The sequence below is a fragment of the Diadema setosum genome, chromosome 10, assembly GCF_964275005.1.
Source record: "Diadema setosum chromosome 10, eeDiaSeto1, whole genome shotgun sequence".
Classification (NCBI taxonomy): domain Eukaryota; kingdom Metazoa; phylum Echinodermata; class Echinoidea; order Diadematoida; family Diadematidae; genus Diadema; species Diadema setosum.
Genome location: NC_092694.1, coordinates 6719526 through 6742256, shown reverse-complemented (window position 1 = coordinate 6742256; position 22731 = coordinate 6719526). Strand labels below are relative to the sequence as shown.

The following is a 22731-nucleotide window of genomic DNA, read 5'->3' as shown; positions in this document are numbered from 1 at the left end:
CAACAAATTGAGGTAAATAGAACCGAATGGCTGAACCAGTCGACGGCTTTGATTTCCCCGCAGTGGTCATCGACAACGGATCCGGGACGTGTCGGGTTGGTTTCGCTGGCGAAGAGCAATGCGTGGCAGTGTTCTCTTCCGTCGTCGGGAAACCACTATCCATGGTAAATACCACTGTTTGACAATTTGATCCAAAGGCTTGCTTCGCAGAACATGTCGAGTATTTAAACCGACATAGATTACAGTGTCTGGCCAGTACAGTACAACAGTACAAGAGTACTTTGATACCGATGTAGATAGTAAACTGAAGTAATAAAACACTACCTTGAAAAAAAAAGAGGAAATCAATTTCACTTTGCAAACATGTACAATAAATGTATTGCTAAACAGTAAGCAAGTTCGTGGAATATTCTAAACCATGTGCACCTAATTCTAACCCTTAAAATCAAATTTCAAGTGCTGCAATCTTTCTGGCTTTGAACATTCTTATTTTACAATATTACCGAAACATAATTTTCAAGCACAATAGTTACGAGCCATATGATGGTTCTTTCTTTATTTTTTGTTTTACTTAGTTACTTTCTTGTGTGTTTGTTTGCTCTTTTTCTTTTTCTTTATTTGTTTGCTGGTTTGCTTGGTTTGCTTGGTTTTTGTTTCTCTTGGTTTAGCCTTGCTTAATTTCTGGCCGGACACGCATTGTTTTGCGCAGTTCATGCGTGTCATGCGTAAAGAAAGTCATCACACATTCGAATGCTGGGGCAAATTATTTTGATGTATAGGGCCCCAATTTTTCTCTCTTTCTCTTCTTCCTTTAAAACAACAACAACAACAACATTCGAATGTGATGCCTATTGTTATCACTATATTGTAGTATATCATGCTACGTAGAGGAGAAATTTTTTGTGTGTTTAATTGACGCATAATAATGTATAGGAATGAGTTGTTCACGAACTTGACTTTCCCTATATAAGATTAAGTGTCTCACTGAATTCAACAGGTGCCGTTGTCAAGGGGCGAGTACATTGGAGACCACGCCCAGAGAAAGAGGGATCTCCTTAGCATTCGCTACCCCATCGAACACGGGATCGTGGCCGACTGGGAGGGTATGGAGAAGGTGTGGTCCTATGCACTCAGCAACAAACTCAACGCCTCCCCCGACCTCAACCCGATCTTGATGTCGGAGGCACCGCTAAACCCGAAGGCCAACCGGGAAAAGATGGCGCAGGTGGATCTCTAACTTTACTGTCAGTTGCTTGTAGAAAAAAAAGGTAGTTGTTACAGCAACTGCCTTTTAATTCTTTTTTTTTTATCGGTACAACCATGTAAACATTCCCCTCACACTGCATTTACATATAAGTTAATACCCCGTTATTCATGCTACGTAATTCTTAATTTCTTGATTGTTCACACCGTTTTAGCTCATGGAACGAGACTCCAAAATATATGCACTGAACATGAAATGAAGTCGTGGTATCTTTTCAGTCATCGGAGCTAAACTGCGCTATCTCAGCACTGAAAATATGTCATGTAAGAGTAATTGGTATCCTAGTTTTCAGTTTTGTGACTCTTGCTTGTTGGTTGTGCGTTCATGTCTTTTTGGTCTAATTCTGACCTCGCCGATATAGTGATTACGTTGTAATCACGTGATGGTCCTGTAAATTTATCATCCAAATCCCTCCTTCACTGAACAGGTGATGTTTGAGAAGTTTCATGCGACTGCCTTCTACGTGGCCAACCAAGCCGTCCTATCCCACTTCGCGTCCGGGACGACCTCGCTCCTCGTCGTTGACATCGGCGACGGTGTCATTGACGTCATGCCCATCTACCAAAGTCACATTATTCGCCGCGGCGTGCAGCGGGTGGACTTCGGCGGAAGGAACCTAACGGATTACCTGATGAGGCTGCTGAGCAATCAGGGATACTCATTCACGACGACAGGTAAGTGTAGGATGCATGCATTCGACCGGGATCCCGTTTCATAAAACTTGTTATCGGTAATAACTGCCACATTTCTATGACAAATTTGCTCACAGCCATTCAGATGCAAAGATTTCAGTAGCTTATAACAACTAATCATAACTTGTTATTGACAGCAAGATTTATGAAACGGGGCCCTGATTTCGACTCGTATATGTCTAATCTTATGGGTTCGTAAATCCGAAAACTGAAATAAGAATCATTTATTTGGAGGTTTGTTATTCCGAAAGGTTCGTTAATCCGAAGATTCGTTAATCCACGGTTCGTTATTCCGAAGGTCCGTTAATTCGGAAATGAAATTCGGTTCGTTAATCAGAAATATAAATTTCGTTTATTTTGCACCTTCTTTTCATTTTCGGATTGACGAACCTTGGAATAACGAACCTTATCAATTTTGTTTTCGGATTGACGATAGAATAACGAACATCACCCAAGTTTGACGTACGAGCCACGCAATATTGAAGGATTGCGGAGCATTATAACTTTTGTTACCATGACAAAGTGTGCATTGTTTCTTTTTTTAATGATATCATTCGTGCATGTACCTTATAGTGTGTTCGACGAACTGTCCTTATCAGATGAATGAAAGCCGAATTGACAACTTGTATTATTTTGAATCATGTTTCTTTTTCTTTTTGATGGAAATAAAATTAAGATTGACTGTACAGTTCTGGTTGAGGTGGGGATCCATGTTTTGAACATTCCTAACTGAGATAATAAGAAACCTCTTGTGAAATATGAAAGAGCATGTAATTTTAAGGAGGATTCAACGTTCATTTGATGAAAATTGGCTTTGAAATGGCTGAGATATGTATATAAAAATAAGTGATAATAATAAAAGGCGACAGGCCACGCCTTTTATTAGGATCTCTTTGTTTCACCTTGTTTTTGGATATCTCAGCCATTTCAAAACCGATACCCCTTAGAATTGCATGCTCTTTGACATCTCATAGAGTGGTTTCTGAATATCTCGCAACACGTTAAAAGCTAAATCCTCACCTCAACCAGAACTGTACACACCCTTTAAACTGAATTGATAAAAGATCGTATGTTTTATGGTTAAGTGTTAATTAGCAAAATACTCGGCTTTTCGTTTGGTGAGCTTTGTGTTTTTCATCCTAATTGTACAGCACCTCCATGACGCATTCGTGCCTGTTCTTAACTCCGTTTTACATAGCTGACAGAGAACTGGTTCGAGAAATAAAAGAGAAATTCGGCGTAGTTGCCATGGACTATGAACACCAGATGCTTTCCAACAAGTGTGCTCCGATTTTCTACGAGTACGGCGATGACCAGTTTATCAAACTTGGCCGCGAAAGATATCAAGTCGCCGAGCCGCTCTTTCGGCCCTCACTGCTCTGTCTCCCAACCCCGGGCATTCATGAGCTCATCTACGATAGCATCATGAAGAGCGATGTGGACTGCCGAAAGGACCTTTACAAGTACGTTTACCTCTCCGGTGGCTCGACTTTGTTTGAAGGGTTCGCCGATCGTTTGAGGAAGGAGTTGGCCGAATTGGCACCGGCCGCGGTGAACATCACTGTGAAACCGGCAGACGACAGGGACGCAGCAGTGTGGATTGGTGGATCGATTATGGCATCGATAGCTAGAATGGAAAGGATGTGGGTTAGGAGAGAAGAATATGAAGAGTATGGACCGAACATAGTTCATCAGAAATGTGTTAACTGAGTAAAATTTGGGTTTAAATAACGAGTAATGCATTCCCTTTGCAAACAGACATCATACCAACATCACGTCCATTTTTTTTAAACAGTCAGTCTGTTAAAGCAGCCAATTTTTTTCATTATCTTCTACGTCGTGCGTATATCCTTCGACAAGTGTAAGAACAAACAACTCAATAAGCAGTTGCATTCTCAAGGATGCCTATGCAAATTCTTGTTCTAAAAAAAAAAAAATACAACTTAAAAGAAGAAAGAAGTTGTCGCTTATTGAACGTTAGGGGCCTATACTCCAAATTATCCTGTGATAAGTGTTGATGTTGTCAAGGGGACAATATATGCGTATAAAAGATATAATGTATTACTAAAAAGCCGAGGGCATTTGGTAGTGACGTGTCACTATCGTATATGTTGGTTTCATATCTATCGTTTTTAGAACCTCCGCACAGTCATGACAGTAGACCAAATGAATATCAAGTTGCATACAAGTTTTTCATTGTTAACGAGGCATATCTGACCTTCTACGTAACACGTCTTTGAAACATATAATTATAGTCATGGTTATTCCTACGAGAATAATTAATAGGAGGCGATAAACATAAAGAGGCAATATAGATGGCAATAAAATGAGTTTAAAGAGGCAAGTGGATGTATTGTATGTTTTGTGTGTTTTGTGAAATAATAAAAAGCAAATTCAATTCAAATTTTATTTTTTCAATGACAGCGATAGACAGAAAGACCTAAAGAGAGAGAGAGAGGGAGATAAAGACAGACTCACAGACAAACAACCAACAGTACAGACAGACAGAAAGAAGTGCATTTATATTTACTTCCCTGTTATTGTGATACGGGTATAGCATGTAATCTACTTCCAACGAGTATTCATGTATATGAATTGCTATGTAAGTACATGTACGTTGATATGATTTTTTTTTTAATCAGGTATCTTCGTCTGTCTTTACCTTTCTCTCATTGTTATTTTCTCAAAGGACTGCGTCAGGAATCTTTTCCCGGGTCACGTAGTGATGACTTTATTTTTGTATGCAATACAAAAAGGGCTACTAGTCATGCTAGTAGAGAGTTAAGTCAATAATAATTTCATTTTTTTGTCAATCCATGTCACCAAAACCTAAAATTGGAAATACAATACCAAATTTAAAACAGCCTCAAAAGGACGTGTGCATTTTTTTTTTTTTTTTTTTTTTGGTGGTTATCATAAAAATTGCCGTTTATCGATATCGGTTATGGGTATTAGTACCAGAATTGCTTTTATTTTTATTATTAAATAAATTAAAAAGAGAATCGTCTCCTTTACACCCTTGTATTGTAATTGTCAAGACACAAACCAATAGTTTATCTGATGATAAATTTCTCTATACACAATCTACTTTATATATATATATTTTATATAGGAATATATCATGAAAAATTCAAACGTTCATGTTCGTGTGTGAGTGCATTTTGTGTGTGTATACATGAGAGAAGTTTCTGTATAAATAATTTGAGATGTACACTGAATGTTATGATTCTCAGGTTATACACCGTGTGATTGTTTTTTTTTTTTCGTTTGATTAATCATTGTTGATTGAATATTGTTTATATACATTCAAGATGATTTGTTTATGTACAATTAAAGATCCAAAGATTGTGATTAAGATTAACAAAAAATTAAAGTGTGTGTGTTTGTGTGTGTTTGCTAACATGACGGGAATGTGTATTTCAACAAGAAATATGTAAAGAGATCTTTTTTTTTTTTACTTTTCACAGATTTTCATGCATATTTCTTATGTTTCATCTCAAGTGGTTATCCTTAAAAGTCATATTTTCAATGTGGGTTAAGATAAAGCCATTTATGAATCAACAATGTGGCCATGAACATGCTTTCATGAGTTGATGTCGAAAACAATTCTTGCTTTCCGGTAAACAGCCCATGACATTAAATACATAATATTTTCGTTTGCTTAAAGGGACCGTGTAGTTCTGGTTGAGACCTAACTTCAAGTTTCTAACATTTTTTTTTTTTTTTTGGGGGGGGTGAGATAATGAGAAACCTCCTATGAAATATGAGAGAGCATGTAAATCCAAGAGGGATCCAACATTATTTGATATGAAAATTGGTTTTTGACATGGCTGAAATATGAACAGAGCGATCATGATAAAAATGTGGTACCCACCTTTTATTAGATCGCTTTGTTTTCATTTGTTTTTGGATGCCTCAACCATTCCCAAACCGATTTTCATCATATAAACTTTGAATTTCTCTTAGAATGGTATGGTTTGTATTATTTAATTAGCGGTTTCTTGGTATCTCGCAAAAACTTGAAAGTCCAATTCTTCATCTCCAACAATACTATAATCCATTTCTGTAAAGCCCCATACCCGGAACTTCGATACATTACAAGTCTGCTATGCGCTGAATGTGTTTATTTCCATTAGCTTGAGACTTGAACCATGCAGTATCCACCCTCATCAAATCAGTGAAAGTTCGTTTGGAATTTAAATGACCGAAGTACTCACACGCACGTTTACCTCAACGTGTCTGCAAAATGAAGACTAGTTCTCGGTTACACGCTCCGCCCATCCTACTGTCCAACCATGAATGCACTTGTACGTAGCGTAGATGCATTGCTGTGTGTGTTGAACACAGACTGCTAGCAGCCGATTCTCGGCACCAAGTACTATGCACCGCAGATTCTCTGTCTGTACTGAGTCCATGCATAGCTTGTTTGTGACAGGTTCATCAGCATTTGCACTGTACACACGGGAGAGCGCAGGGAGGGAGTGAGCTCTAGAGTTCAGTCCTAGTAGTTTCGTTTTTGTTTTTCTCGCATTACCTCGAAAAACCGTCATCACTATCATGTCAGGTAAGTTTATATCCTGTGTAAGTACAGTATGTACATAGTCCCGAGTGGGTGCCCAATCCCATTTGTGTGATTTGTGATGGACACAATGCGTCGAGTATAACATAACCTCGGATTCATGCTCCATGACTGTCGCTGCACCCTGAGTAATATTTTTTACGACGTGTCCGTAGACCATTGAGAAGGAAAGAGTGAAATATGGATATCCTGTCAGAGAACACGCTGTTACAGACAAGATGAATACGTTTTCTGTAGATTATGTGGTGCGAGGAAATTATGACAACTGAGGCATTGTGAGGAGACTATACTGGCTCGTGTGTGGGGGACGTTTGTGTTTTGCAGTGTAGTCTTTACAAACAGACCTTATAACGGGTCAGGTAATGCTTTTAAGTGCTCGTATTATAATAGAAGAGTGTGTCTGTGATGGATGTACTGAGCATTTAAGCCATTAAAACGGAATGAAGTTAAAAGTCAGCGATTTCTCATTTTATTCATTTTCTATAACACATATACAGTCGCGTGTGGAAAATAATCATTTTGATAGTTTTGCACCTGTAGATAATTGTGTTTGTTAAATCCCAAGTAACCCTACCTTGTGCAAGACTGGCGTCAAGATAGTTAACCATGGATGACGACGTCATAGACGATTGTGCCTTCGTCTTTGACCTGGGTTCTGGTCTTTGTAAGGCGGGCTTTTCCGGTGAAGAGTCACCAAGGTTCAGCATCCCTTCCCTCGTGGGCGAGAGGAAGTATGAGGTAAGATTTGGGAGATGATAATGATTTAACCCTTTCGTGTCAGGGACGGGTGCTGTTCGTTACCGAAGGTTCGCTATTCCGAAGGGTCGTTATTCCGAAGGGTCGTTAATCCGAAACACGCAATTCCCTATACCTAGAGGTTCGTTAATCCGAAAATGAAAAAGGGTTCGTTAATCCGAAAATTTGTGGCGTTATTCCGAAGGTTCGTTATTCCGAAGATTGGTTAATCCGAAAATAAAATTCGGAACAATGAACTTTCGGAATAACGAATCTTAGGAATAAAGAGCCTTCGGAATAACGAACCTTCGGAATAACGAGCTGTAACCGCCAGGGACTTTGGTTGGTGTGTACAATTAAAACACTGAGATTTTCTCTGTCCACAATTTGGTACTCATATCGTGCACAAAGGCTTAATACATTGCTTGACAGGACCTAAAGTATCCTGTGCAAATTCTTTTGAGGGTCTGAGAACATTGCAGGGAAATAGTCAAAGGAAAACATAGAGGGGGAGGGAGAACGGAATGGGAGAGTATAAGGATAATATGATCATGATTATGATAATTACAATGATAATACTATGATAATAATAATAATAATAATTATTATTATTATTACAATAATACTAATGATAATAATAATAATAATTATTATTATTAATATCATTACAATAATAATATTAATGATAATAATGACAATAATAATAATATTATTATTATTATTATTATTATTATTATTATTATTATTATTATTATTATTATTATTATTGTTATTATTAGGGGTGTTTATAATGCTCCTCACCACTCAGTCCGAGTGCTCAAAGGGCATGTAATTCTCTTTTGTACGGGACCACAATTATTTAGTTCGGTTCTATTCACCCGATGGTTTCCCTGTGTCGTTCACCTTGCAGAAACTTGTGCCTTTCAACGTTGACGGAGATTCCATGCGCTACCGATACATCGGCGATGATGCCCAGTGCAAGAGAGGTCTTCTCCGACTCAGGCACCCGATCGACCACGGGGTCGTCACGAACTGGGACGACCTGGAAGGACTTCTGAAAAATATATTCGACAACGAGCTCCGCTGCACTGCAGACGAACTCCCCGTGCTCCTCACCGAGGCAACGATGAGCCCGAAGTCGCAGAAAGAAAAACTGGCAGAGGTCGGTCTCCTTTACACTATTTTAGCAGCATGCAGAAAGACCTCCAGCAGGGCGGTTGGTCCGCAAGACATGTCCCAATCATTATGACGTCATAAAGAGAAAAGGGAAATTGGGAAGGGAGTGTAATTATGTAGAAGGATGAAGAGGATGAGGGAAAAAAAGAAGGTAAAAAAAGTGACGTTATTAAAAAGCAAGAAAAAATAAAATAAAGATGAAAGAGATAATAACAATGCTGATGATGATTATAATGATGATGATTATGATCATGATGTTCATGATTATGATGATTGTGATGAAGGAGATGACGAATAAGGGAGACAAAAGGATGGGGGAGAAAATCAAGAAAATCAAGGAGAACAAAAAGAGGAGGATAAACAGGAGGGCAAATTCCAAGGACATAAAGAAAAACAGAAGACATTATAGGAAGAATAGAATTGCCCAAAAAGTGCTTTATAATTATGTAAACTATTTCAAATGGTTCTGTTCACCAGCTCATGTTCGAGAGTCTAGAATCCAGAGTCATGCACGTGGCCAACCAGCTCGTCCTTTCGCACCACGCCTCGGCCAGCGAAGGGGGCATCGTGCTTGACGTTGGAGACGGTGTCTGTCAAGTCCTGCCCATGTGTTACGGCTCTATCCTCACGGACGCCGCGCAGCGACTCGATATGGGAGGAAGGGACCTCACGAAGCATCTGGTAAAACTCCTCAATGATCGTGGCTGTAGCTTCCATACCACAGGTTAGTCCAGGCTGCGAGGTAACGTTGGTACGAATTATGCTAAGAGGGTTCTAGGGCAATTACCCCACTGGACAATTACCCCGAAACCTTTCCCTGACTCTAAACAGTATCCTAGTCCTGAACCTAATCCTAACCCTAACCCAAACTCTAACCTAAACCTAACCCTAACTGCCAACCCTATATAATCTTTAATCTAACCTTATCACTAACCAGTAATTAGCCTGGGTTAATTGTCCTCTGGGGGTAATTGCCTGATACGTGCTAAGGGCCAGTCGGCGTACAATCGTTACTGCAAACTATGCATGAAACATAGTGCTGCAAAAGACGATGCACATGCATTGAGTATCGAAATCGAAGCGCTCCGTTCCTTTGTACTGTTACGAGCTCCCATTAGCATAGGATTTGAGATGGCTCGGTACATCTCAGATTGAGGCACGTTCCTGATATAGGCTCGACACCTCTGGGAACTTTCCTTTCTCCGATTGGCTCATTTTCACAATACTCGACACTTGTTGGGTGTTATGTGCAATAGAGATCAACTTTTATTAAATATAACTTAAATTCCTCAGAATAAAGTAGGAAAGAGGAATTTTCCACAGAGAACTCTCCTTCATGTATATCACTTTCATTTTTAAATTCCATTATTCAGCATCACAAAAAAAAAAAAATGCAGCTCAATTTGTCCCCATCGATCATGTCGATGGCCAACTATATCATTTTTTAAGTTTAATTTTCATACAAAGAAAGTCATTGATTGAGTAGAAACAGGAGATGGGAATTTGTACCTATAAAACATACATGACATGATATCAAGGCGCCTAATCGTGAAATGTATGTAAAACACTAAGGCTTGTTGCCCAGATGACATTGGCGACAGTTACCTAAACGTGATGATCCCAGCGAATAATAATCTTTGTACGCATTCGACGGCTAGGTTCCAAGTAACAACAAAATCGTACTTCGCTTCTTGCTGACTACGTTTTAAACAGCTAAATTTGCTTTCACTGAACGCACTGATATTGTGTACTCACTTCGAATGCTGTGAAAATGTTACGCGAGTCATTCCATGTCATAATAGGTAAATTTCCCATCATTGCAGCTCAAATTCTAAATCTCTCCCACCAAATAACTTACTGAAACTTCTGTAATGATTGTAGTCGTACTCGTCACGCAACGTTCATGTCGCAAGAGGAATTAGTGTTGTAGTGATTGACTGGTTATGTCTTATGCTTCGAGGAGTCAAATCCGTGTTCAGAACCTTACAATTATTATCACGATAAGAAATCATGCCTTCGTGCTTTCCGGTGTCAGTGTTAGACTACAAGACTAGAAAAGTTTTAACTTCTTCACGTGAATGATTTCTCCGTCGGTTCCTTTCCAGCTGAGCACGACATCGTTCGCGATATCAAGGAGAAGACTGGGTACGTCGCAGTGGACTTTGACAAGGAAATGGAAGTTGCAGACGATGTCACGAAGACTTATGAATTGCCAGATTATCAGGAGGTTACTGTCGGACGAGAACGATTCCTGGTGTCCGAGCCCCTCTTCCAACCAAAACTCATTGGTCGCGAGTGTCCGAGCGTTCACGCCCTCGTCCACGACAGCATCATGAAGTGCGACGTCGATCTGCGCAAGCTTCTCTACGGCAATATCACCGTGGTTGGTGGCTCTTCCATGTTCCCGGGTTTCCCCGAGCGACTGGAGAGGGAGCTCACCGCCCTGGCTCCCGCAGCGATGCCGGTCAAAGTGGTCGCCCCTCCGGAGAGAAAGGAGTGCGCATGGATTGGCGGCTCTATCCTCGCCTCCATGTCGAACTTCCGGTCACTCTGCGTTGCTAAGAAAGAGTACGATGAGCATGGAGGTAGGATCGTGCAGCAAAAGTGTGGGCTATAGTTACCGCTACCAGTCCAGATACACACAGGCAGCATGAACTGGTATAGATCGAAGTGAACTGAGCTGCATAGAGCTGCACCCCCACTTCTGGGTGGGGGGGGGGGGGGGGGAGATGGAAGTCGATCTCAAAAGTTAAGATCAACGAAATACTATGATATGTCATCAGTTTACCTGTTCAGCTTTATCCGATGTCTTTGAGTCCACTTTAAATTGTTAGCAAAAAAGTAAAAACAAAATATTTGTTCCTCTTTTTATTTTGTATGTTAATGGCCGCGTGTAAAAGTCTCCAGAATCTTTTTTAAGTAAGAATATCATAGAAGACACACACAACATAACATCACTTTTAGGTTGTAATTTTTAAGATCGACTTAAATTGTTCGTGAAGCACCCCCTAGCTTCAGCTCCATTTCGTTCGGCCGTTTTCTGGTATGGTAATACTACTGTTGTAAGTAATATCTTAGTCCAGTTACTTGCATGATTCATCGAGGTTATCATCCCAAGAGCGGATTACGTAAAGAGGGGCACAGCTTATATTTCCGATGACACTTCCTGGTTCTTTAACAGGAATTACCTCATAGCATTTGCGATTTCATAAGCTGTCCAAAAAAGGTCATGGTGTGATTTCATGCATACTTTTATTGAAAAAAAAACACCACACACACAACAAAAAAATTCAAGGTATTCATTTATATTTATTGTTCTTTCTTTTACTTAAAAACAAAACAAAACAACAACAACAACAACTAGACAACAAAATTAATTGGGCGCCCGGTGCGCCTCCCCGTACACCCGTCATTTCGTCGACGAAATGACCGTTTCGTTAACGGCATTATCATATCGTGGACGAAATGTTCATTTAGTTACAAAATGTTGTTATTTCGTTACAAAATAATCATTTCATCGACGAAATGACCAATTTCGTAACGAAATATTCCATGCTACACTTGGCGCTCCATGGTTTTTGTCCATGGTTTAACCATGGTTTCATTTGTACCACCTTCGTGAATTCGGGCCAAAAAGTGTTTATTTCGAGGTCAGCATTATTGATGCCTCTTAAAAATCAATTCGAGGAAGGGAGATTTGAAGACTATACCCCATGACGTAATGCATAAAGAAAATTTGACGAAGCAAGATGACGAAATGATAGTACAGACTGAAGCTCAGATTAAGTTTGAAAACTTTATACAACTACAGTGTGTACATGTCAGTCTATTGTGCTACGGGCTGAATGTTCTACTAATCTTGTATAATCCCTACCGTGTCATGGTGAGATTACAATGGTTCCAAACAGTGGAAATACCTATATTTTAATTAATGTTCACACAAATTGTGATGACAATGACGTCAAAATTAAAAGTTGTCATGATGTTAAGGAAATCAACGTCACTAGTAATATTAGTAATCAATTGTAACCCTCCCCCCCCCCCCCCAAAAAAAAAAATGATAATAATTGATAAAATACTATCACGATCTGATTGTTTTTATATTACTCAATAATAGTGCGTTATATTAACCCAATCAACATACTGCTTTCATTTACATTGATAAATAACCTCACATTATCTTCCTTCCAAATGATAACATTAGTACTGTACTTCTATTAACAGATATTCAGTGGTCAGTAACAATTGGAAGCTTGCAGCAGTAAACTATTGATTACTCGAGGATATACAATTATAATTGTAGCCTTTGTGATATTATTACCATTTATTGCCATTCTGTCTGGGGAAAAAATATGGTGTGGCGCCCTCTCGTGTTATAATTTTGTTAGTCCTCTCACGAGAAATTGCGGTCCGAGTCATTGATTTCAATGTTTGATATGATCCCCTTTATTTGATTATGATTTATTTTGATTAATTCAAAGAATTTATTCAAAGAAGTCATTTTTCTTGTTGTTAAACAGTTTTGATTGAAGGAGGTATACAATCAAACAAAATCACAGTGGCAACGAGCTGATGATAAATATTCGAGGATGCAATGTACTAAGGATTGAAGGTGATCGGTAAGTTTTCATTTTGCAACGAGGAACCTTAAATACACATTTGTACATACATAGGGGCTGCGGAGACCATTGACTTTTTGACAAAAACATGTTCCCATAGTCAAAGTCTAAGAGAAGAAATCAGAACTGGTTACAGTCTCAAACAGAGTGTATTTTCCGAGGTTATTTTCCTCAACAGAAATAAATCTGAGATGAACTTGTGTGTAGGACATATTTTAAGGAAATAATAATTAGATTTTCGATGGTTGGGTGTGCCTATGTAAAACGGTGGAGAGAAAGTAGCGTACTGAAACTTGTAGTGTCAAGTATTAGAGATGGTATATGGCTGTCTGCAATAACGAATTGAAGAGTTTGTTTGCAAAAACCGATAAGTCCATTTTTGAAGATTTTGAAGTACGGTCTCTGTCATAAAGTACAAAATGATACCTTTCAAAATTAATGATACATTGGTCACTATATAAAGGTATATTTTTGAAGTTATGGTCAAAAGAAGCAAAAATTTTCTTATTATTCTCTTTATTTTTCTTGACCTTTAATCGGAAATATCTCCATTTGACATATTTGGACTTATCGGTTTTTGCAAACAAACTCTTCAATTTTATTCGTCAAGAAAAAAATAATAATTCAGTGTTTTGTTTGTTTTGTTGTTTTTTTTTTTTGGTATGTTTTTCCTCTTTCTATCGCCCTTTCTTTTCGTTGTCGTTGTGTGGTGATTGTGTGGATGTTTATTTAACATTGCAATGTACCCTTGTTTTTTAACCAATAGGTGACCCATATTGTAGCGCAGTATTTTGTAGTCATCTTTTTAATTAAAACACTTGTCCTTTGGATAATACACTATGAATAAAAAATCAACAATTTTCAAAGTTTTCCGTTACAGACCAGGGCCCCGTTTTATCAAAAGATAAAATCGATTTTAAATTTCCTTACCACACAGGCCGCCATAGACTTGCAGTTGAAATCAACTATATAATCGATTTTAACTCTTCATAAAACAGGGCCCTGGTAGTCCTATGTAAGTTATATAAGTCCTTTTGGACTGTCTTTTATACTATTCCCTTCGTAATGGTAGCACTACTGTAGTAGACCTAGTAGTCGTAGCAGTAGTAGTAGTAGTAGTAGTAGTAGTAGTAGTAGTAGTAGTAGTAGTAGTAGTAGTAGTAGTAGTAGTAGTAGAAGTAGTAGTAGTATAGTAGAAGGAGGAGGAGGAGTAGTAATAGCAGTAGTAGTAGTAGTTGTTGTTGTAGTATAGTAGTAGTAGTAGTAGTAGTAGTAGTAGTAGTAGTAGTAGTAGTAGTAGTAGTAGTAGTAGTACTACTACTACTACTACTACTACTACTACTACTACGCCTATAGTAATACATGTAATATACATGTGGTAGTTTTGTTCTATGATATATTTCTCTTAGAAGTCATAGTGTGGATGTCATTTAGGTGTGCGTGATACAGTGTATCGCCTACCCAGATTTTCTAATATTCTAAATCCAACTGTCGTCCTGTTTATCTGTGTGTCTGACGAAAGTGAAAGCGTCACGGCCCCCGTATTTACCGACAAAGCTGGCTGAATCGTATGTATTTGCTTGCAGGCATGACCAAAAAAAAAAAAAAAAAAATGAAACTTTTTGTTATAAGGCTTCCTTTGCAGATTCATCTGGATGTTGTCACGATTGCAGATTTTTGCTTTTTCTCTTGTTACCCTGCCACACAATATCCAAGCGCTGAAAACGACACCTCTGCAGTTTCCATAGCAACCTCTATCCTCCCTCCTCCTCGCTTAATCTTTGCGAAAACCTAAAAGGTTTAGGGGCTACCCTTTTTGCGAACTTTTCCTAGTTGCTTGGCACATGTATTTCTTCCGTGGGTTTAATTTGGTAACGGATTGGCATATATCTACGCTATCATCAAATCACATGGACTACTGACTTGCGAAAGAGATGGTGGAATTCCTAATATCGTATTCAGTTACAAATGTCTAAGAAGAGGAAATGGTACTCTGGTTACATAAATTTGATAATGATTTTAAAAAAATATTATATTGACGATGATGACAGAAAAACGTAACAATAATCGCCATTATGATTATAATGATTACAAGTAATATTGAGGATAGTAAAAAGTAAAAGAGGGGAAAAGAAGAACACTAGCCGGTACGAAACTGTATAAGCCACCTAAAAGTTACATGATCACGATGAAACGATGATGATGATCATCATCATGATCATGATGGTCATGATCATGATATACATATTGTACGTGTGTGCAATAGTGGAATGAGAGCTAGAAGAGAGAGAGAAAGAGAGAGAGAGAGAAAGAGAGAGAGGGGGGGGAGAAAGAGGGGGAGAGATGTGCAATTATCAGATGCTATTTTCGTATATACAATGCACATATGTAATGCGAATCATTGATTGACTGATTTGATGTAATGCGCTGTGTATAGATTGCATATATTCTGATATGGGAGTTTATGTATATTACGAAAAGAAGATTGTGAGTATTTTTTTTTCAATCAAATTGATTATCCTTGTTGAGTAAAATGTGTTGATTTGAGTTTTATGATTATTTGATTATTTTTATTTATCTGAGTATCTTTGACTATTTTTGATAAACTGATTATTTTTGTTGCGTAAAATGTGTTGATTTGAGCCGTATGACAACACAACATCTGTATTAATTAATACAATGTAAGTATAAATGACCGGTATATATATATAACATAAACTTATTGTTTGTTTGTTTTTTGATAATCATTGAGAACAGTAATATATTATATTTTTAATATATGATTTTGTTTGGTATTATAGGTTAATCTAATTGTGCAATGGTTCTGATAAATAAGATTGATCCTTTGTTATTTTAATGTCTTTTTTTCATCGCTACATTGTATTTTGTGAGTATTTTTAATGTATACATGGCTATTGTTAACAATGTCTGTAATTCAGCCTCCGGGCTGCGAAAGATATTGACTAATAAAACACCATTTCAATTCAAAAAAAATTCAATTCAATTTCAATTCAATTCAATTCAAATGATCATGATCATGATGATGATGATGTATAACAGCTCAAGGGTAATAACTAGAGACCGATCATCTTCAGTTAACCTGACAATATCCTATACATGTAGCGGAATATCAAAAAAAAAGAAGAAATATTTTAACGAAGATATTAATTGGTTCATATCCAAAATGAAGAGACACATATTTTCAAATTTACAAACACTGACGCGTGCCTTGCTCGTCGTCAATATGACATTCGCCAATGGGTTCTCGTTTAGAGCAGGGTTAGCTGTTGCTAAAAGAAAGTAACTTACTATCTGAAAAGTCATGTTTCATTTTACGTTGCTCTTAACAACAAAACAAAGCCACAAAAAAGGATCCACGTTTCTCTTACTTCCTAACTCATGTCCTGCCCAACCCACGACAGTGTAATTTTCATGAAACATACAGTACCAGGAAAAAGACCGACGCTCTGTTTATCATGCTGTTGCTACCCCGCGAGTTTGAAGGAAAAGTCGGCGGGCCTTCCCGCGCTCCCCGCGCTGCTCCCTTCCGCTGACCTTCAAATCTGGTTTCCACTCCATACTTCTCAAGGTTATTCCCTTGGTGCGACATGGCTGTTGGTGAACGTTGCTAGGCAACGATGCGGAATTAACGTGGGTGAAGCACCCTACATCACAAGATTCCACGGCCCGCCAAAGATGCAAGGAGGCAAATCAAGGACAATCTTTTTCTTGACACTCTTTCTGCCTTCATGTCGTGGGCCTACCAAGCTTAGTTTGTTATTTCGTTCTAATTTTTATTTGAAAACAACACTGACAGTTCAGGAAATCGTGGGAGACTAAACAAAGATAAAACCTTTGATTTCCGTGGTGCCAAGTTGTTTCCCCGACATGGCGATTCGACCTTCAATTCAAGGATTTTAGGAAGATGGCGCTTTCGACGACTTGCCCCCCAGAGGAAGTCTTGCAGCTGCAAGGATGCGAGACCGGAAGACGGTTGGCATGGAGATGGAAATTGGCGCCAAAGATAACGGAAGAGAATGTGGGAGGAGGGAGCACTGGGTGGAGGCGGGAATGCCAACAAAGAACACCCCTCCGTTTTATCTTTAATGTGTTGTGACGCAAGTAGTATAATCAAAACTTGCTTCAGCAGCTTGCGTTTTGAATAATTATGAGCCTACTTGCAATTTTTCGCCTTTTCGGTTTGATGGTACCACCTAGCCGAAATGATTCAATTCAAATTTCATTTTTCACACTTTGTTTTTCAACAGAATTTACCAGGAAATATGAGAAATTTGACATGTATTTTATGGAATGTTACACAGGCATCAAAGAATAACAACTTGTTAATGACTGTATATTATCAGTACAAAAGAAGAATGATGTATACATAAATATTTTATAGATTCTGAAAAAAAAATGGAGGTACCCACTAAAATGAGTACGCTTGTACTATGTAGGTACCTCTTAATGATGTGCCGATTCATGGATTTCTTCTTTTTTTATGCGAAGTAAATTTTGATTCTTGCAATAGCTGGTGTGGCTCTGTGTATGTATGTGAGAACATGTGGTTAGTTGTGGATCATGATCCATGCATGATTAATAGTAAGATTGTTTATTTCATCATAGCTACTCGGATCATAGTTCTAACGTGAACAGCAGTTAAAAGCTGTTGCTATGAGTGGAAAGAATTGTGTCCCCGTCAGTGCAAAGTCTTAACAGATACAGAGTTTGTGAACTACTGGGGCTAGCTAGCAATAATTATAAGATCCTTTAGTTCAAGAGTGATAAACACTTGTCTACTAGTTGGGAAATAGATTCGCTTTAATTGTCTTTCTGTATTTGTTTTCTTCAGGGGTAATAACAAGAATGGATATAAAGCATGCAAACGAAATAAAAGGTGCAAATCAAAATTCGAATCGCCTATTCCGTGACATAAGTGACCAAGGATAAAACTTTGTCCTTCATTACATAACAGGAAAAACGAAGTTGACTACTATCATAAGAGAGGAAGAATGGGAGACTGCAATGAGCAGGCTTTGACTTGAATGGGGTTCCAACAAGAAACAAAAGAAAATTTACTTACCACAAAACATATAGAAAAGGGAAGGGCGAATTATTTTTGCGATAATTAACTGTTACTGCTCAATACAATACCTCCACGTCATTATTTTTTATTACATGTAATCACTCTTTTCTTGTAAGTTTTATTATCATTGTTGTGATGATGATGATGATGATGATGATGATGACGATTATCATTATTATTTTTATCATTATTATTATTAGTAGTAGTAGTAGTAGTAGTAGTAGTATTAGTAGTAGTATTATCATTGTTATTATTATCATTATTATTATTATCATTATTATTATCATCATCATCATCATCATCACTGGTCCATCTCCCTTATCCTTTAGTTAGTTATGTCTTCTTAAAAAGCAGAGAAGCCTTCCAGTTTCAAGAGATTGCTCTCCCAGAAGTCCCTGCTTATCAATACATTATAACGTAAAGATAAACGTAAGGAACGTAAGGATATAAACAACAAACAAACAAACAAACAAAAACATGATTCTTGATAATAACTAAAGCATCTCTTATTGTAATAGAATTTTAGTACTTTGTTTTTAATTGTCAAAGAGAACAAAAATTACATAAAGCATCATTGAGAGGCCTCCCAAATAACACTGATGTAACGCTCGCATAAAGTCATCACAGCACGCTGAACAACATGATATATTTTGATTCTATCTAGAAAGATGCGATGCTCAGAGAGACCAATAACGTATTTGGCACTGTCATCCTCACGAATGAACTCGATGACCTTAAATTTGGCAAGCGTGGTTGCTTGCACCGGAAGTAATTAACGCAGTCCTGTGGGGGTTGAACTCTCCGCGGACTGGCGGATGAGACTCCACGCCTTTTTGGCTCCTATCGCGGTGACGACCTGTCAGGTGCTCTTAAATTTCTGTTTGCCTCCATCTACGGTGAGATCGGACAGTTGCTCACGAGCCTCGCACTATAATCATGTACGGCCTACTTGTACACAAGTACTACGAGGGGAAAGATGTTTAGCTTTCGGAAATGTAACAGTCCTCATTGAAAAACAGATACTGAATTGTGGCATGTATTGATCATAATCATTGTAATGTCACTGTAATCTTTTTCGTCTCAATTTATCACCACAATTACATGTATAACTTTTATACTTACTACATGCTAAGTGCTATAACACTAAATCTCGTCACTGTCACCATCCTAATCATCTGCCTGCCTTGGGTGATACAGTATTGATATTTTTTTTTTCTTCCAGTAGTAATGCTTCCAGTAGAAACGATGCAAGTTCTTCAATTGATATTAAAACCGTTATATTATTGAAAATTAGAAGACTTTCTTTCCTTCCCCTTTCCCTCATTTTTTTTTTTCTGTGTACTCATTTTTCTTCTTCATTTCTTGCTCCACAATCCTCTTTCTCCTGTTTACTTGTTTCCTTCTTCTCCTTCTTGCATTCCTTCATATCTTTCTCAGCTTTTAATGTCATGTGCTCCATTTCAGAGGAGAAAATATAATGATAAGAAGAGCTTTAGTGGCTTAGTGCGCCGTATTATGGCCACGTACTTCCAATCATTCAAGGTCCCGGATGACCATCACGAGTTCAACTCGCACGAATCATAAAGCAAACGAGTCATACAGCCCACGAGTTATACAGACCGCGAGTCATGCAGCCCATGAGTTCGACACTATAGGCAAATAAGGCCCATGAGTCCGACACTAGGCAAACAAGGCCCACGAGACCGACACATTAAGCCACATGATGTAATGTCGAACTCGTGAGCCTTGCTTGTTAGTGTCGAACTCGTGTGCGTTGTATGCCTATATAGTGTCTAACTCGTTGGCCTTATTTGCGTCGTGTCGAACTCATGGGCTGTATATCTCTTGGGCTGTATGACTCATGGACCTTTTCAACTCGTTGGCCGTTATGACTCGTGGGGGTCGGGTGTCGTGTAATGACTCCGAGGTCTTTGATTCGAGTCCCCTAGCAGGTGCAACAGCTGACTGTTGTGCCCCTTCACCCATAGGCAATTTATTTTCACTTCCACTCCTGTATGATAGAGGAGATTTCAAGCCGTTAGTCTCATAGTTGCAGCTTTACAAGCACGATTCATCACTTTCTTAGCAATCACGTAAATCAAATCAATTCGCTTTCATTGACTCTAATTTGGGTAACGACGAAATGAAACTCTGGATCTATAAAATGAGCGTCAGAGTTCAGCGCGAAGAGACTTATCAATGATTCCAATTATTTGGGTTTGCACCTCATTACTCGTGGCAACGGTCGTTGGTGGTCAACCTACTCTACCGTGCTTTCATCACCTTTATCCTCATCAGTAGTACTAGTTGTAAGACTTTTGATTTCTGTATTCTACAGGAAACATATTCAACGGCAGCCTGTTCGAATAACATCGACGTATTACAGCTTGAAAATGATGACGTGTCTGGGCAGCCTGTCAGAGCATTCAATACGGGGACATCTGTTTGAGATGAACTTCAAGCTTTTGTCTTGAATACGAAAAATTGTCTACGAGTTGTGCCCTGTCTTCATTTCGGGTGCTGTTCGTTATTCCGAAGGTTCGATATTCCGAAGGTTCGTTATTCCGAAGGTTCGTTAATCCGAAACACACAAATTCCCTATACCTAGAGGTTCGTTAATCCGAAAATGAAAGAGGGTTCGTTAATCCGAACATTTGTGGCGTTATTCCGAAGGTTCGTTATTTCGACGATTTGTTAATCCGAAAATGAAATTCGGAAAAAACGAACCTTCGGAATAACGAATCTTCGGAATATCGAACCTTCGGAATAACGAACAGCACCCGAAATGAAGACAGGGCACAACTCGTAGACAATTTTTAAGGAACCTTCGGAATAACGAGCTGTAACCCTTCATTTCAAAGGTATACAGAATAAAGAAGATATCTGCAATTACAAGAATAGTTGCCTACACAAAAAGGTGAGCAGATTGTCACATAAATAATTATTCGTAGGATGTCATTCTAGTGGGGCAAAGATGCATGTCCGAACAATGCGACAAGCTTGAAAACACCTGTCAGCTGCAGAGAATTTCACCGTGATAGCTGTTTCTCAATATCCTCTTCAATTTTGATTTCGTTACTATAGACGAGCAATTAATGTGTGACATCAGGAATATGAAGTCGACAGGGGTTCGCGTTCTGACATCCACCACCTGTCTCAACAGCCACGCCCCCCCCCCCCCTCATGTCATTGATCTTTTTATGCGGTATCAGCGACAAAGTTGAGAGAAGAATCGCTAATTCATTCTGCGAAATGAAGGTGAATGAGCTTCTCCACAGCGCAACAACTTGGCACACTAGCAGCTATGAAACTTTTGTTTTCTAATCGCATGTGTTAAACTTAGTATTCAGTCACCATCAGACGGCGATTTATTTACTCATTAGGTGATCCGAGTATCCTCTCGGATCACCTTCTGTATCTGTACTGATTCTTTATTCTTCTTTCTTTATTTCTTTATTTCTCCGCAAAAGTTGTGCAAGAGTTAGCTCAGAAAGTGCATTGCCTTTCAATGTCAAACTTATACCATATATGTATCATGTCGCAAAGACGACAGCGCAAGTAAAATCATAGTGATTAGTCGACCGTGACGTCACTATGACGTCATTATATGAAAACACATTTTCATGCATATCTCATTAATGGAATGGAATTTTTCAATGAAATTTACGTCACATATATTTCAAGTCAAGCGGGTTCTACTCATATTCTCAAAAATCCATATTTATCTTAAAACGCGCGCGTACGCGCGCGTTGAAATATTTGTATGCTCAAATCGAGCTCAAAATTTTTTTGCACACGTTTCAGATCATTTGGAGCATTTTTTGAAAAATTGAAAAAATTGGACGGACGCGTACGCGCGCGCACATATTCGCACGCACAGCTAGTATGCAATAGAAATTTTCAGTTTTTTCACACGGATCGGATATCTAAAATGTCAAGGAATATTTCTACCAAGTTTCAAGTCAATCCGACTCAATATGACGTCATACGGGCCCGTCAAACTCAAAATTCCGCGCGTGCGTCAATGGGGATACACAGTGCAATTATGCCAAAAAACCGTCAATTTTAAATCGGATTTTATTCGTCAGGATGAACGGTGACCCCCCTTTTTCTTGGCATATTCTGAAAGCTGATGAGTTGTACATGTCATTTCATGGGTTTGCTATGCTGACAAAATGATTAAAAGATATCAAATTTCTTAATAAAGTAAAAAAAGTAAATTTTCAAAATGACGTCATCAAATTTCAAGTTTACTCGAGCGTATCTCACTTATCCTTTGCCAATTTTCACCTAAATTTCAGTATATTGTAGCTTATTTAATCATCTTTCATTCATATGATAACATAATTTTGATTGAATGACGGCATCACCTCGTAAAAATGGATTGAAGGTAACCTTGTCAAATTTGGCCAGTTTACGTGTAATCTCTATGGGAGTGCAATTTTTATGGAAATGAAAATTGACATGACTATCTTTATCGAGCACTAGCTCACTTATACTTCGGTGAATTTCTCCAAGATTTTAATATGTTGTAACTGAGACTTTGGGCTATCGTAAGTGTGCCCTTCTTTTTTTCATAC

At 38.4% G+C, this 22731-nt stretch overlaps 2 protein-coding genes across 2 annotated transcripts; both read left to right on the top strand.

The window, feature by feature from the left end:
- The first annotated feature begins 26 nt into the window (after positions 1 to 26).
- LOC140234450 (actin, plasmodial isoform-like) lies at positions 27 to 3666 on the top strand. The gene is made up of 4 exons (XM_072314496.1): positions 27 to 164; positions 998 to 1225; positions 1692 to 1938; positions 3155 to 3666. The coding sequence occupies exons 1-4, from the start codon at positions 27 to 29 to the stop codon at positions 3664 to 3666; spliced, it is 1125 nt and encodes a 374-aa protein (XP_072170597.1).
- Positions 3667 to 7141: 3475 nt separating this feature from the next.
- Positions 7142 to 11063, top strand: LOC140234525 (actin, cytoplasmic-like). The gene is made up of 4 exons (XM_072314567.1): positions 7142 to 7273; positions 8181 to 8432; positions 8924 to 9170; positions 10552 to 11063. The coding sequence occupies exons 1-4, from the start codon at positions 7142 to 7144 to the stop codon at positions 11061 to 11063; spliced, it is 1143 nt and encodes a 380-aa protein (XP_072170668.1).
- The last annotated feature ends 11668 nt before the right edge of the window (positions 11064 to 22731 follow it).